Source organism: Aotus nancymaae, unplaced genomic scaffold (assembly GCF_030222135.1).
Source record: "Aotus nancymaae isolate 86718 unplaced genomic scaffold, 86718_ANA_hifiasm-v0.15.2.pri h1tg000007l, whole genome shotgun sequence".
In the NCBI taxonomy this organism is placed as follows: Eukaryota; Metazoa; Chordata; class Mammalia; order Primates; family Aotidae; genus Aotus; species Aotus nancymaae.
Window position 1 is genome coordinate 53422111 of NW_026988418.1, and position 12508 is coordinate 53434618.

The 12508-nt window shown below is 50.3% G+C and overlaps 1 protein-coding gene across 1 annotated transcript; it reads right to left on the reverse strand.

Annotated features, from left to right (window-relative positions):
• Positions 1-1145: 1145 nt before the first annotated feature.
• Positions 1146-6913, reverse strand: BARHL2 (BarH like homeobox 2). Its single transcript, XM_012464777.2, has 3 exons — positions 6176-6913; positions 4146-4371; positions 1146-2235 (listed from the first exon to the last, which is right to left on the reverse strand). The coding sequence occupies exons 1-3, from the start codon at positions 6801-6803 to the stop codon at positions 1923-1925; spliced, it is 1167 nt and encodes a 388-aa protein (XP_012320200.1). The 5' UTR covers positions 6804-6913; the 3' UTR covers positions 1146-1922.
• Between the last annotated feature and the right edge of the window lie 5595 nt (positions 6914-12508).

The window sequence follows — 12508 nt, forward strand, 5'->3', positions numbered from 1 at the left end:
AGATCCAAATGTATTTTAGCTGCTTGTCTTACCCCTTTGTCACTATACAAAGGGGTAAGAGCAGGAGTGAGGATAGAAATGTGAGGATGCCCAGATTGAGAATCTGACTCTGGCTACTGGGGAAGTGACCTGGGGGCTGGAGAGGAGTGGAAACAGTCTGGGAACTGTACCCTCCACTTAGTTGTTCCTTCACACAGTCCTGAGCACTGAGCCTGATGGGGAGCCACATGGGGGGTGGGGGCGGCTTACGGTTAACTTAAGCCAGGATGCTACAAACATTTACTTGCACACACACACACACACACACACACACTCACACATACTCCTAAAGCAGGCAGCAGGCCTCCTCCACACTCTGGACAGGGTCTCCTATTTTGCAGTCCCAGTTGTCCCAGGGGTGCAGATAAAAGCCTTGGCAGCCAGTCTCAGCCTGAGTTCACCGTTGCATTCCCGCTCCAGGCATCACAGCACAAGGAACTCACTAGTACAAGCAGCTCCGCATGGGGCTGGGGACTGGACGCCCGCCGCCAGGGACTGAGAAGGCAACGATCAAAGCCGCCACAAGGGTTTGTTAGCCAGGCCTCTCCAAGTCCCCTGGGGGTGTCCTAATTGCTCGTCCCACAGCCTCCCGCTCGCAGGCTGTCCGAACGCACGGGCGCCCAGCCGCAGGCAGCAGAACAGCTGCGAGGCCCGAGGAGCGTCTGCCCGCCGCCCAGCCCCTGCCGGCGTTGTCATCACTGCCCAGCGTTTGGGACCCTTGCTGCCCCAGGACGACCCCCAGGAGAAGGAGGAGGAGTGGACAGAGGGATCACCACGCGGGTCTAGCTGGGGACTCTATATAGGCCAGGATCGCAGCAAAGTTGGCCGCCGACTTAGCCAGCACCAACAGCCTACAAGTACAGATTTGCCTCCTGGGTTGTTTTGAAACCATCCACTTAAAAAGAAAGAAACTCACACATATCAAATAATGGCTCCGAAGAGGCCAGCGTGAAAAATGGAGCTGCTTTTATACAAGCCAACCCAACCTCTTTACGGATTTTGTAAATTCCTAATATTTCAGGAAAAAAAATATTATTCTAAACCAGGTCAGCATTTTATCACTGTACATTCTGCTTTAGTAAAATCAGCTCCCTTGGATTTCATCGCTTGTTAAAAAAAGATAAACTTTATTTTTGTAATTTTCAATCACAAAAAAATCTATATTTTTGTCTAAGCATTTATTTTACTGAATCAAAAAGACATGAAAAGAAAAATCATGTTTTTACTAATGATATAAGTGACTCTTTTTGGACAACATATAATAAATATGATATATCACTTATCACTCAGTCTTTCAAATGTACATTTCTTTTCATATTATGGAGCATGCCACTTTTCCAAAAGAAAAAAGGTCATGAGAAATCAGTGCAAAGTTCTCAGTCACCCTCCTCTTTTCTCCGGGGCAGACGGAATGTCCTCGGCAACACCTTTTGCCTCAGCACTTGAGGCTGGCTGTCCATCTACAATTCTCTCTGCCTGTGCAGTTTCCGCTCTGTGCCCTTCTTTCTCCCCTCCTTAGCCCTCCCCCCTCCCTCCCTCCTGCTTGTCCCTAAAGTCATTTTTTAAAAAGAATTTGAGGTTTTGTTTTTTTGATGTTTTCACTTACTGGTCGCACTTTGTGTGGGGTCAGCGTTTTCGCCAGTCACACTGCTGTGGGGGAGCTTTCCAGCTCTGTTTCTAGGGGTAGGGAGATGGAGAACAGAGGGCTGGCTCCTCTTTGGGGGCCCTCCCGCCCACTGGTAAGCATCTTCCTCTCTTACTCCTCTGCCTTCCAGAGTCGGCTGCAAGGGAGGCCTAGTGGCCTGGACAGGGGAGAGGAGGAGCAGCAGTCCGGGCTGGCCAGGGACTTGGGGACGGGATTGCAGTGCCTTCACTGCAGGTTTTCACCGGGGATGTGGGGTGCCCGGGATTGGGCTGGACAAGGGATTAAGGGCTGGCTGTCCCCCAGGCCCTAGGCCGTGGATGAGCACGCGGGGCACCAGGGGCCGCTGCAGCTGGGGATGGGGTGCTGGAGGAGTCCGGTACATGCTGCTGTACATGGCAGCGGCAGCCGCCGCCGCCGTAGTGCTGTCCATGCTGCCCAGCAGGCTTGGGTGATAGAAATAAGGCGATGGAAACATCCTCTGCAGCGCTGAGTAGTTCCCTGCCTCAGCCAGCAGCTCCAGGCCCACCGCCGTCTGCCGCTTCCACTTGGTCCTGAAAGAAAGTGGGCGTGCAGGCACCCAGCAGCTGTGGGCATGGTCCAGGCACCAAGACCTGGCCCCTTCTCTGGCACCCTCCTGCCTCCTCCTTCTTTCTCCCCTAGGTGGCTGGAAGACTCACAGATCTCTTCAAACTGGCAATGCACCACATCTCCTGCCCTAGCCTTGCTCCCAGAAAGACCCAAACCCAAAGTCAGTTTTGTGAATTACACCTTCAATGGCTGAGACTCTGACAAATGAAATCCTACAAGCCTTGCTGCCTTTTCCTAAAGCTCTGCTCTGCTGTTGTCCCTCTTACAGTTTGGCTACTTCCTGAAACTTTCCTTAGAGCCAAAGGAGACTTCCACAAGCAATTACCTTCCTCTTTCCTTAGTTCCCCTTCCACAACCCCTCTGCACCCAACAATTCCAGAGTCTGCTTTCAGCCTCTCTTCCTTCCCCCCCGGGGCTGAGAGAGAAGAAACCATGAACAAAGGGATGCAGAGACTCCTGGGCCAGGGACCACAGCCCCTCTTAGTCCCCAGGGCTGGGAGACACATTTCTCTCATCATCCGACAGGACTTTATAGTGGGCAGGGAGCTTAAGGGGACGATGGCAACAAGGTCTTAAAAATGGAATTCATTTGAGGGAAGGCTCTCCCAAGGGCAAAGTACCTCCTGGCCGATCTGAGGGGGGAAATGCATTTCAAGATATTTCCTCCTCAGGGAGAAAGTAACAATTAAAACCTGTGATCAGCTTTTCTCTGTCTCCTCCCTCCCCCGTGTACACCCTGCTAGGAAGAAAAGAGGAGCAGGCGTTTGCTCAAATGCCTTATGAAGGAACGCAGGGCTGGTGGGCCATGCATACCCGGCAGCTCCAGCCAAATTAATAAACATGTCGCCCATTTTAAATTGGCTACAAATGACACTAATGTTTTCCGACAGAATTAGGGTGGCTGAAACCGTATGTAATGAGACAGAAAATTATGGTAAAGATGACAACTGGATGGGCATTTCCAACCGCACTTATGGACGATTAGAACACAAACGAGAGAAAAGGAGGGGGAGAGAAAATCGAGATAAGGAGATGTGCGGCAGGCTTGAAAACACAGCATTTCCTCTGCCTCAGATTGCCCAAGTTCCATTCTACACTTTGCAGCCCTGTGAGCACTACCAGCTACTTTGCTTTTTTAATTTCCCTTCTAGAGAAGGAGCAGTGCCAGGCAGGCTCTGCGACACCTTTGCTCCATGTTGAGACAGCAGAGGCAGCCAGTACAGGGGACAGACCCCCACTCCCTCCTTCTCCCAGTCCGGATGCTTGGCCAGCCACCCGTTTCTCCAGCCTGCGGCTGCCATACCAACTCCAACCCAGCTGGGCTCTCCTAGTCTCTGCAGCTACACTGACCAAGGCTTGGACCCTGCTTCTCCTAGCCGCCTTACAGGCCAAAGCAAGGACATTTACGACGATGCTTGGTGGGACGGCTCTATGGAGATAGCAATAGCTGGGCTGAGCTGTGTTACGCTACAAACATTTGGAATCAGCCTGGGGCAGGCCCAAGGGGTGCACCGCGCAGGCTCTCTGGGCCTGAGTGTCAGCTGCACAGATGTCTCAATTTGAGAAGGTGTGGCTTCATTGATTTGGGGATGAAGTGGGGGGGAATTCCAGCGGCTCAGGTTTCAGAGGGAAAGTAGCACCTGTTAAAGCACTTAGAAGTGCAAAATTATCCAAATTCCAGCTGCCCTTTGGTCCCTCTCACCTTGGGGGTGTGACTCATCCCTGCCTCATCCTTAAAGCACCCAAGTGCGCACTCCAGGGTCTCTAACTCTCAGTCTTTAGAGTTTCTAGAAGCCAGGAGGGAAGAAGATTGGTGTAATGGTCATGACTTAAATGGCCAGACACCTCTGCTTCCCTAAACTGCCTCCCTTACCTGCGGTTCTGGTACCAGGTCTTGACTTGGGTGTCAGTGAGGTTGAGCGCTGCAGCCAGGTCCATGCGATCCTGCACACTCAGGTACTTCTGCCGCTCAAAGCTACGCTCCAGTTGATTGAGCTGGTGGTCGGAAAAAGCAGTCCTTGCTTTTCGAGGCTTCTTGGCTCTCACAGGGGGACTCTCACGGCTACTCGTAATCTCCCGGTCTCCTTCCTCCTTTGTCCCTACCATAGAAACCCAGCCACAGTCATAAGTTAGCCTGGAATGGGGAAGGACTGAGTGTCTTGGCATTCACTTCCATATTCCCAAGCAAACCACTGGCCTCAGGGGACTACACTCTGCTACCCGCAGAACACACACACATTCAGGCCTTACCCCGTATGGATGAAGAGGACTGTTTTCAGACTGGAGAGTACAGGACCTTGTTCAGAGGGTCTGAAGGGGGTCTAAAAGGGTGTCTGATCTTCACATGGTTGGAAGTTAAAAAGTAAACATTAAAAAAAATATAAACTTTTTAAAAAGGGTTATTTTGTTATTGCTTCCTTGATTGAGAGAGATGCTGTCCCTTTTCTTTATTGTTTTCAGTATGACTCTATTTCACTGATTTGGTACTTTTCAAAGGGTCTTTCTACTCTTTTTTTTTTGAGGAGGGGGCATCTTTTTCATTTTACTTTTTTCTGAAAGTTCTGGATGTTTCTCTTTATCAGATGTACTTGGGAAATGTTGGGATCAAGCTTTCTGAAGCCATCTGCATCAGTTCTTTTAAAGCTTCAGAAACAATATGTCATCCAGACACTGAGTTGAGCTCAAAAGCACTGAGCCCATCCAGGTGACAGCGTGGAGATTTCCGGATTCTATTTGTCAACTTTGGTTTTTTACTGAAATGCTGGGAAATCGATATGTCAATCCCTCCCTGTTTGTACCCGTTTGTGCAGTGCTCCTTGATCTTCCCTGCAGGAAGAACAATAATCTCTCTAATTGACCCACTGGGGAGGTTGGTGCACAAAAAATCGCCAGACCAGACTGTACATCTGTTTTGGACACTATTATGCTAATGCTATAATAGTAAAATGAGGAGCCAACATCCTACCTTCCAGACAGTCAGCACATTTCTTTACCAGAAAAACAAGGATTAATAATAAACAATGTGTCTGTAAAGGAAAAAAAATCGCTCCTGGTATGTTAAAACTCTTGCCATGCAAAGACTACATTTACTTATGAAATTGTCTGAGGAAAAATGGGAAAGGAGAGTTGAAGGACAATTTCCATTGTCATCTTTTTTAAAAAACCATAAAAGAGATTAATTCAATTTCGTAAGATTTTATTTTTATAAATGCTACCTCCTAATTACTTGTAAGGGGCCAAAAATCTTCACAGGACACAGATATTCAGTTGAGGCCATAGGGTAAGAAAGGTGCTTTTAAGAAACTGATTACGCATTTTTACCGGCTTCCCTATACTAACCACGATCTAAAGTTGCTCTGTTCGTGAACTCAGAAATTTTTCCTTCATTAAAACCGGTAATTCCTGTGACGGTGTTTAGAAAATAAGGTGGGCAGGTGGAATCATTTGCATTACAGAATAAACACCAGGTTGTGATCACACCCACACTAGCTAAGTGGTTTCTCTCTCCCACCTCCCTCCATTCCCATTCCCATTCCCATTCCCAAAGTCTCGGCTAGAAAAAAATCCCAAATCCATCCCTTTTATCAAAGAAAAGTATTTCCTGTCAGATGCCCTCCAACGCCCCTCAATCCCCAATAGATTAAAATTAAGTAAAACAAATGAAGGAGCTGGATGGCGGTGAAGGTTGTGGGTTAGAAATGTAACAATAAACAGAACTTCGAAGAGTCCCCAAATCGCACGCCCAGGCCTCCCTCCCGGCTTGCAGTCTTTCCACTATCGCCCAATCTCCCGAGAAGCTCCTGGAATCACTCCCCAGCAGAGATTTGCTGAAGGCTGAAGGGGAGACTGGGAACCAGGAGGACAAGCTAGACGGCTGAGAGCGCGCCGGGCGGCACGACTCACCGTGGCATTTGATGTCGCTCTGGGAATCCTCCCGCTTGTCGAGTTTGGTTTTGCTGTCCTCCTGCTCGAGCTTTGGCCTGAAGCTCTCGTGCACTGCGTTGCTCTCCTGCTTCGGGGTGTGGTGGGGAGAGGATACACTGGTGCTGTAGGGTGCACATGCCGCCAGAGGTTTGCTGTCGCCCAAGATGTCCTTAATTAAGAAAGAAGATGTGGAAGTCCTGGGGGCTGAGGCAGCGGAGCCCAGCTGCTGGTTGGGCGGCGGCGGCTGCTGTGGCGGCGGCGGCGGCTGCTGCTGGGGCGAAGGCTGCAAACTTTGCGTCGGGGCCGCGGCCGGCGGCGGCGGCGGCTGCTGGCTGTGGTGAAGATGGTGATGATGCTGGGGCGCGTCTGCTACCAGATGCGGCTCCGGGGGCTCCATGGTGACCGAGATAGGAGAAGAAGGCGCAGTCCCTACGGTATCAATCTCCGAACAGGGAGATGGGGTGGCCTGATTCCTAAAATCCGCGGTCCTGGCCTCACCAAGAGGGCGGAAATCTCCATTCATCATGCCTGGGCTGCCCGAACTGGCACTGGACAAAATCGTGTCTATTCCAAAACTCGACCCGCTGGCCCCTTCCATTGTTGTCATTTCTACATGAGGTCCACGCCACTCCGCCGTTCAGCAGCCGCCCCAAACCAGCGAAGGAAGCTATCGATCGTAAAACAAAATAAACACCAAACAATGTTGCCGCCGCTTTAAAAAAAAAAAAAAAAAAAAAAAAAAAAAAAAAGTGGGGCGGGGAGAGAAGGAAGGGTAATTGGGAAGTGGCAATCGGTGGACACTTTCGACACAACTTTTTTTCTCTTATGCAAAAAGTAGGGGTGGGAAGAAAGAAAGATGCGGGGGGAGTTACAAAAATTCCTGAGAAAGCTCGGAACGTGCGCTCCAGTAACGACCGCGCACGTGGCGCGGCGGTGGCGGCGCGGGGGACCCAGGCGAAGGCGCAGGCGGCGGGAAGCGACCCCGGAGCCGCCGCCGCCGCCGCCGCTGCTGCCGGAGTCTGCCCACAGCCTGGCACCGGGCGGCAGCGGTGGCGGCGGCGGACGCGGCAGGTGCAGCGACCGCGAAGCCCGGAAGGCCGCGCGCCCTCGGAGCTCCCCCGCAGCTCCCGAGGTGGCAGCCGCGCGCCACACGGCCGCCCCGTAGCAGAGTTTCTTAACTTTCTTGGAAAGTTGCGGGGCACACACGGCCGCAACAGCCGCGGCAACCCGAGGAGGAGGAGGAAGAGGAGGACGACGACAAGGAGCAGGCGCAGGCGGAGACGCGGGGCCGGGCGACTCCGGCCTCTGCCGGGAGCGTTCGCTTGTAATCCGGCTGCTCGCGGGCGGCGCCGACCCCCTCCCGTGACGTCACGGCCACTGCCGCCGCTCCCCGCGCCGCGCCGCGCCGCGCCAGGCCCGCGCCCCCGCTGCCGAGGCCGCGCGCCGGCCCCGCGCCCCCATTGGCCGCGCCCGCGCTAGCAGCGACGCCGACGTGCCGGGAGCCAATAGGCGCAGCGCTCGCGAGCCCGTCAGCGGACGCCGCTCGGACCCCGCTGCTCTTTTGAGGACCCGCACATCCCTGAGCCCGCAGCCCTAAGCCGAACTCCGAGTCCGGTGGTCCCGGTGTCCACAATCACGAGTGCGGGCCAAGGGGAAGGTGGGGGAAGAGAGCAGAGGGAGACCAGAGAGAGGGAACCAAAGGGGAGAAAGAAAAAAAAGTAGCAAGGATTTGCCCGTTTTCTTAAGAAGTCAGAAGAGAGAGGGAAAAGAGGACGGGAAGGGACTTACCTTTAGGCTCCAGCGCGGCAGCGCTCGCAGCCTCCCCAGACGCGCGCGGGGATAGTCCGAAGACACTAGGAGCGGAGGAAGGGGATCCCTGAAGGAACCCACAGAAAAGTGTGTCGCTTCAGGAGTCGGAGCCTAGCCTAAGCGGGTGGGCGAGCTCTGGGCTCTGATTTCTCCCCTAACGAACTCGGGCGCTCGTGCTGGGCGCGGTGGGCGGCGGGTCCCTGAAAGGGACAGAGCCGGGGCCGCGTTCACCAGGCACTCTCGGGGAGCAGGAGGCCTGAGGCTCCAAGCCGGGACCCCAGCCTGGTCTCCAGTGAGAGCCCGTGCTGGAAGACATGCCTGGCCAGACGCTTTCTCCCGAACAGGGGAACTAATGCCCGAGGAGTTCTCTGGTGGCGAGGGCAGCCACGGTTCACTGCGGTGTCGGGCGGGCACGGGGCTCAGGACCCAGAGCGGCGGGTCTTTAGCCCGCGCCCCCTCCGCGCCCCGCGGCTGTCCGTCCACCCCTGCCCCCCGGCCCCCTTCGGTGGGCGCTCATTTGGAAAGGAAACAGTCAATGCTGATCCGCTGGGGACCCGGAGCGTGACTGTGACGCCTAGTCGGAGGGTATCAACTTGCATTATTTTCTCTAGGACGTCTCCAACCTGTCTCTTGTTGAATGTCAGAGTAATGGGAAGTGCCAGTGACAAGACGGCATATTACTCCTGATTAAGTGCCATGTCAACCTAATTAGCAGAGTAATTATAAGGTGCTAATGAATGATTCAAAGTTCTTTGAGTTACATTTTATTCCAAATTACCATTTTAAGAACCCTATGAATCTGCGGGGCGGGCCTCGCTCCCGTGACTAGGTGCAGAATGATGTTCGCGTGGCCTTTAACATCTCCAAAGGCTGGGCCGAGATCTGGGGTTTAGTTGCAGTTCTGGGGGTCGCTTTCTGGGCCACAGCTTTTATCTATTGAGGACGAAGGGAGGGGTGTCATGGAGGCGAATGACCTCCTGGGACAAGATCTTGCCTTTCGGTCGGAACTGCTTCTGTGTGAGCCCTGAGCCCGGAAGGGGGTAGCTGGGCGACTCACCCTGCCTGCGTTTTCCTAGGGAAATCGGTGTGTTTGACCCAGAAAAAGCCTGCACTATTTGGAGGGTGGGTTGAGCTGTTTCCTATCGTCTTCGTGCCATTTTTCCTAGGGCTGCCTCCGAGAACAGTGGGGAGAGAAGGGACGAAGGCGAGGAGATGCACAATCCGGGCAGATCTCGCTCTTCTCGGAAGGCGAGGGGAGTTTGGCGGAGGAGCCGGGGTTGGTGAGCTGAGGCAGGAACGCGGGACGTGCTCCTTCCCGGCAGGGACCGATGATGGCCAGAGGGGTGCGGGGAGGCTCTCGGGAAGGGTGACTGAGCCCCACCGGGTCGGGTCGGGCCACTATAAGCTGCAGTGGGGTTGGATCAGCCGCCTTTGGCGCGGGAACTGAATGCTGGCCTGGCAGACCCTCCGGAGAGTTCGCAGGCCCAGCCTCGGCTTTCCGGCCGCGGTTACCAAACCACTGACGGTGGGCTTGCGAAGGCGACTCATCCGATGCCGCGGGGCCCAGCGCTGCACACAGCCTCGCAGCCTGGGCACCCCGCGCCTGGAGGAGTTGACCGCTGTGGGGAGAACAGGAAGGGCTCTAGGGCTGCCCGAGACTGCAGGCGGATGCTACCTACTCTTCCCTCTTCAATATCGATGAGGGTTCTTCCCATTCCAACATCATCATCCACCAACTTCCCGAATGAGGTGCGTTTTCTCCTGGCCCTGGGGGTTCCAACATGAACTCCCCTCGCTGCATATTCAGGGTGGGAAGTGGGGAGGGGGAGAAAACAAATTTAAAATCCAGAACTGACGGCACTGCACAAATCAATTATTCTCGACCTTAATAAATAATTCATTTAAGCCTGTTTTTGTTTTGTTCCGACGCCTAAAATGACTCAAGAGCTCAAAAGGCTGATCGCACAGCTTGTATTGGGCGGTTCGACAGGGTTTTTTTGCTTGGAATAATTCACAGCGTTGGCAGAGGAGACGACGGAGATATGACCCTACGAAAAACCGAAATCTGAAAAGAAAAGGAGAGAGGAAAGTGGAAGTGTTGGGGACAGGGGAGAGCGTGTTTTATGACCATTCTAAAGCGAAGCAAACGGGAACCCAGTAGGCCCCACTTTGTGAATGTCTCAAATTAGATTTTCTTAAGAAAAGGTTAATATCACAGAAGATTTCTCTGGGTGGGTGTTAGATCAACTTCCAGGAGCAATAATGGTGAGGGGAAAATACGACCTTGACTTTTATCAAGGCTTTATGCTAATAGTGGCCTGAAGATTCAAAAGATGGACTTGAAGACCAAATTGAAAACTTAAATGAAAAAAAAATTTTCAGAGCTGGAGTTTTGTTTAACTTTTCTCAGTTCTTTTTTCTCCAGACACATTCCTCTCTTGCATTTTTTTGAAAGTATATAATATATACATCCAAGAAGTCTGCATATTCTGGCAAATATAATTCACTTTTCATTTTTAAAAATCACAATTCAGAAACACAACAGGGTGCAGATATATCACAATTCTAAATGAAAGGAAATGCCTTAACTGGATTTAATCTTAGATTTTCCCAATGGATTTAAAATACAAATAAAGAGAGTCACTAAATTGACATGAGTTTAAATATAATCATTCACTTTCAGGCCCTCATTTCCTTAGAAGAAGGGGAATGAGAAGAGAAAAAAAAAGAAACTTGTTTAATGTTTAGAAGATTTGGAATTTTGGCTTAGAAAGCAGTTATTGCCAACTGTGGGTAATAGAGAACAAACTTTTCCTTCCAGGCTCTGAAGGACACATCACTGCCCATCAGCATCAAAGATGCTCCTTTCCCACCTCAGAGAATGATCCAAACATTAGAATATTTTAACAAATTTTGTTCCTAAATAAACTCTTTACGATCCACTTTCACCATCTAGATTTAGTATTTGAGATTGTGTTTAAACTAGAGCATTCAGTTTTTTAAAAACGAAACTTAACTTTGAAGAAATTCACTCACACATTATGATGAGCGTGGAGCTGGTGTTTCTTCCTATCATATTTAATTTGAACATTTCTAAGGGTCTACATGATGACAATGCCAAGTGAGGGGAATGAGGTGCAAAGACGCCTCCCTCCACTAGGCGGCGCCAAGAGCTCCGAACCGAGGGAGCTGCTATTGTTTCTTTCTATAAAAGATGCAAGATACACAAATGAGCTTTCCACCTTCTAAGGCTGGCTCCCTGACGACTGTCTGACCTCTCGCTATTTCAAAGCTAAAGAAACATCGGAAGTTTTCTTTCTTTTTTTTAATCTATCAACATCTTTCCAACTACTTAAAAATTTGATACATATTTGCTTAGAAAATATAAAATATTAAAGAGAAATATCCTGGCAGCTCTGCTGACCAAAAAAAAAAAAAAGACATGAAAAGAATGTAACTGGGTCCCTTAAATAGACTGCAACTGGGAGAGTAGAGTTGGGAGCAGATGGAGAAAGACGAAATGAAAGAAAAAAATAAGGTAACTGAAAACTATGTTAACAGGAACTAGTTAAAATGATAATCTATGTAATTATTCATTGTTCTAGGGGAATGAAAGTTTTGAGAGACAGTTCTGATATCATACTACAATTTGCAAGAGCTATAAGCTTCACCAAAAATTTAAAGTTTAACAATTTGGAAGGGACCTAGTTTAGAAGGGAGTTAGATGTGTGTTGCACAGAGGCAACCCACAGGAAGGTAAGCAGAAATGTAGTGAACAGAACACTGGAGAAGGGAGTTTTCATCTCATTTTACCACTTTCTGTGTTTGTGGGGAAGGCACTTAACCTTTTGATTACCAAATTCCTCCTCCACTGAAGAGGAGACTATTTCTTACTTAGAACAGAGTAAGTGTAATGACCAAATAAGACCTTCTATGTAGCAGCTCTTTACAAAACGTAAAGCAGAGTTTGCTAAATACTATACACAAAAGTGGCAATTATTTCTAGCTATGAGCAACACCCAGTAGCTATATTTGTTTTTACTTCTTTCTTCCCTCATTCATTTTGTTCGTTCATTCAATAGATAAACATTACTGAATGTGCATTCTATGCTAGATGCTTCAGACCAACTGACCTTAGAATTGACAATAACTTGTGCTGGAAAATTGTCATAAATACAATGATGCAAATTAGAACCTGCTACGGGAGGGTGAGTAAAAGAGTGAGGAGTCTTACATTGGGAGAAGTTAGGGGAACAGTAAAGCTTTATAAAGGAAATGAAATGTGTGTTCAGTCATGAGTGCATCTCAAGTAATGGGATGTAGAGGGATTTCTATGGTAGCTGAGGGTAACAGTGCAAAAATGTCCATGAATTGTCCAAAACTTTAATCTCCTCACTGTAGGGCTGGGTTGCAATCTGTAGACATATGTTGGCTCAAGGGGGTCTCTTCTGGGTGCAGCAGGAAGAGACAAAATACTCTTTGACTCTTTGGAAGGAAAGAAAC

Coding starts and splice junctions, on each gene's coding strand:
- BARHL2 (XM_012464777.2), bottom strand. CDS start 6,803: ATGACAACAATGGAAGGGGCCAGCGGGTCGAGTTTTGGAATAGACACG. Junction 4,372..6,175: donor GAGCGACATCAAATGCCACG/GTGAGTCGTGCC, acceptor TTTCTATGGTAG/GGACAAAGGAGGAAGGAGAC. Junction 2,236..4,145: donor ACCTGGTACCAGAACCGCAG/GTAAGGGAGGCA, acceptor ACTTTCTTTCAG/GACCAAGTGGAAGCGGCAGA.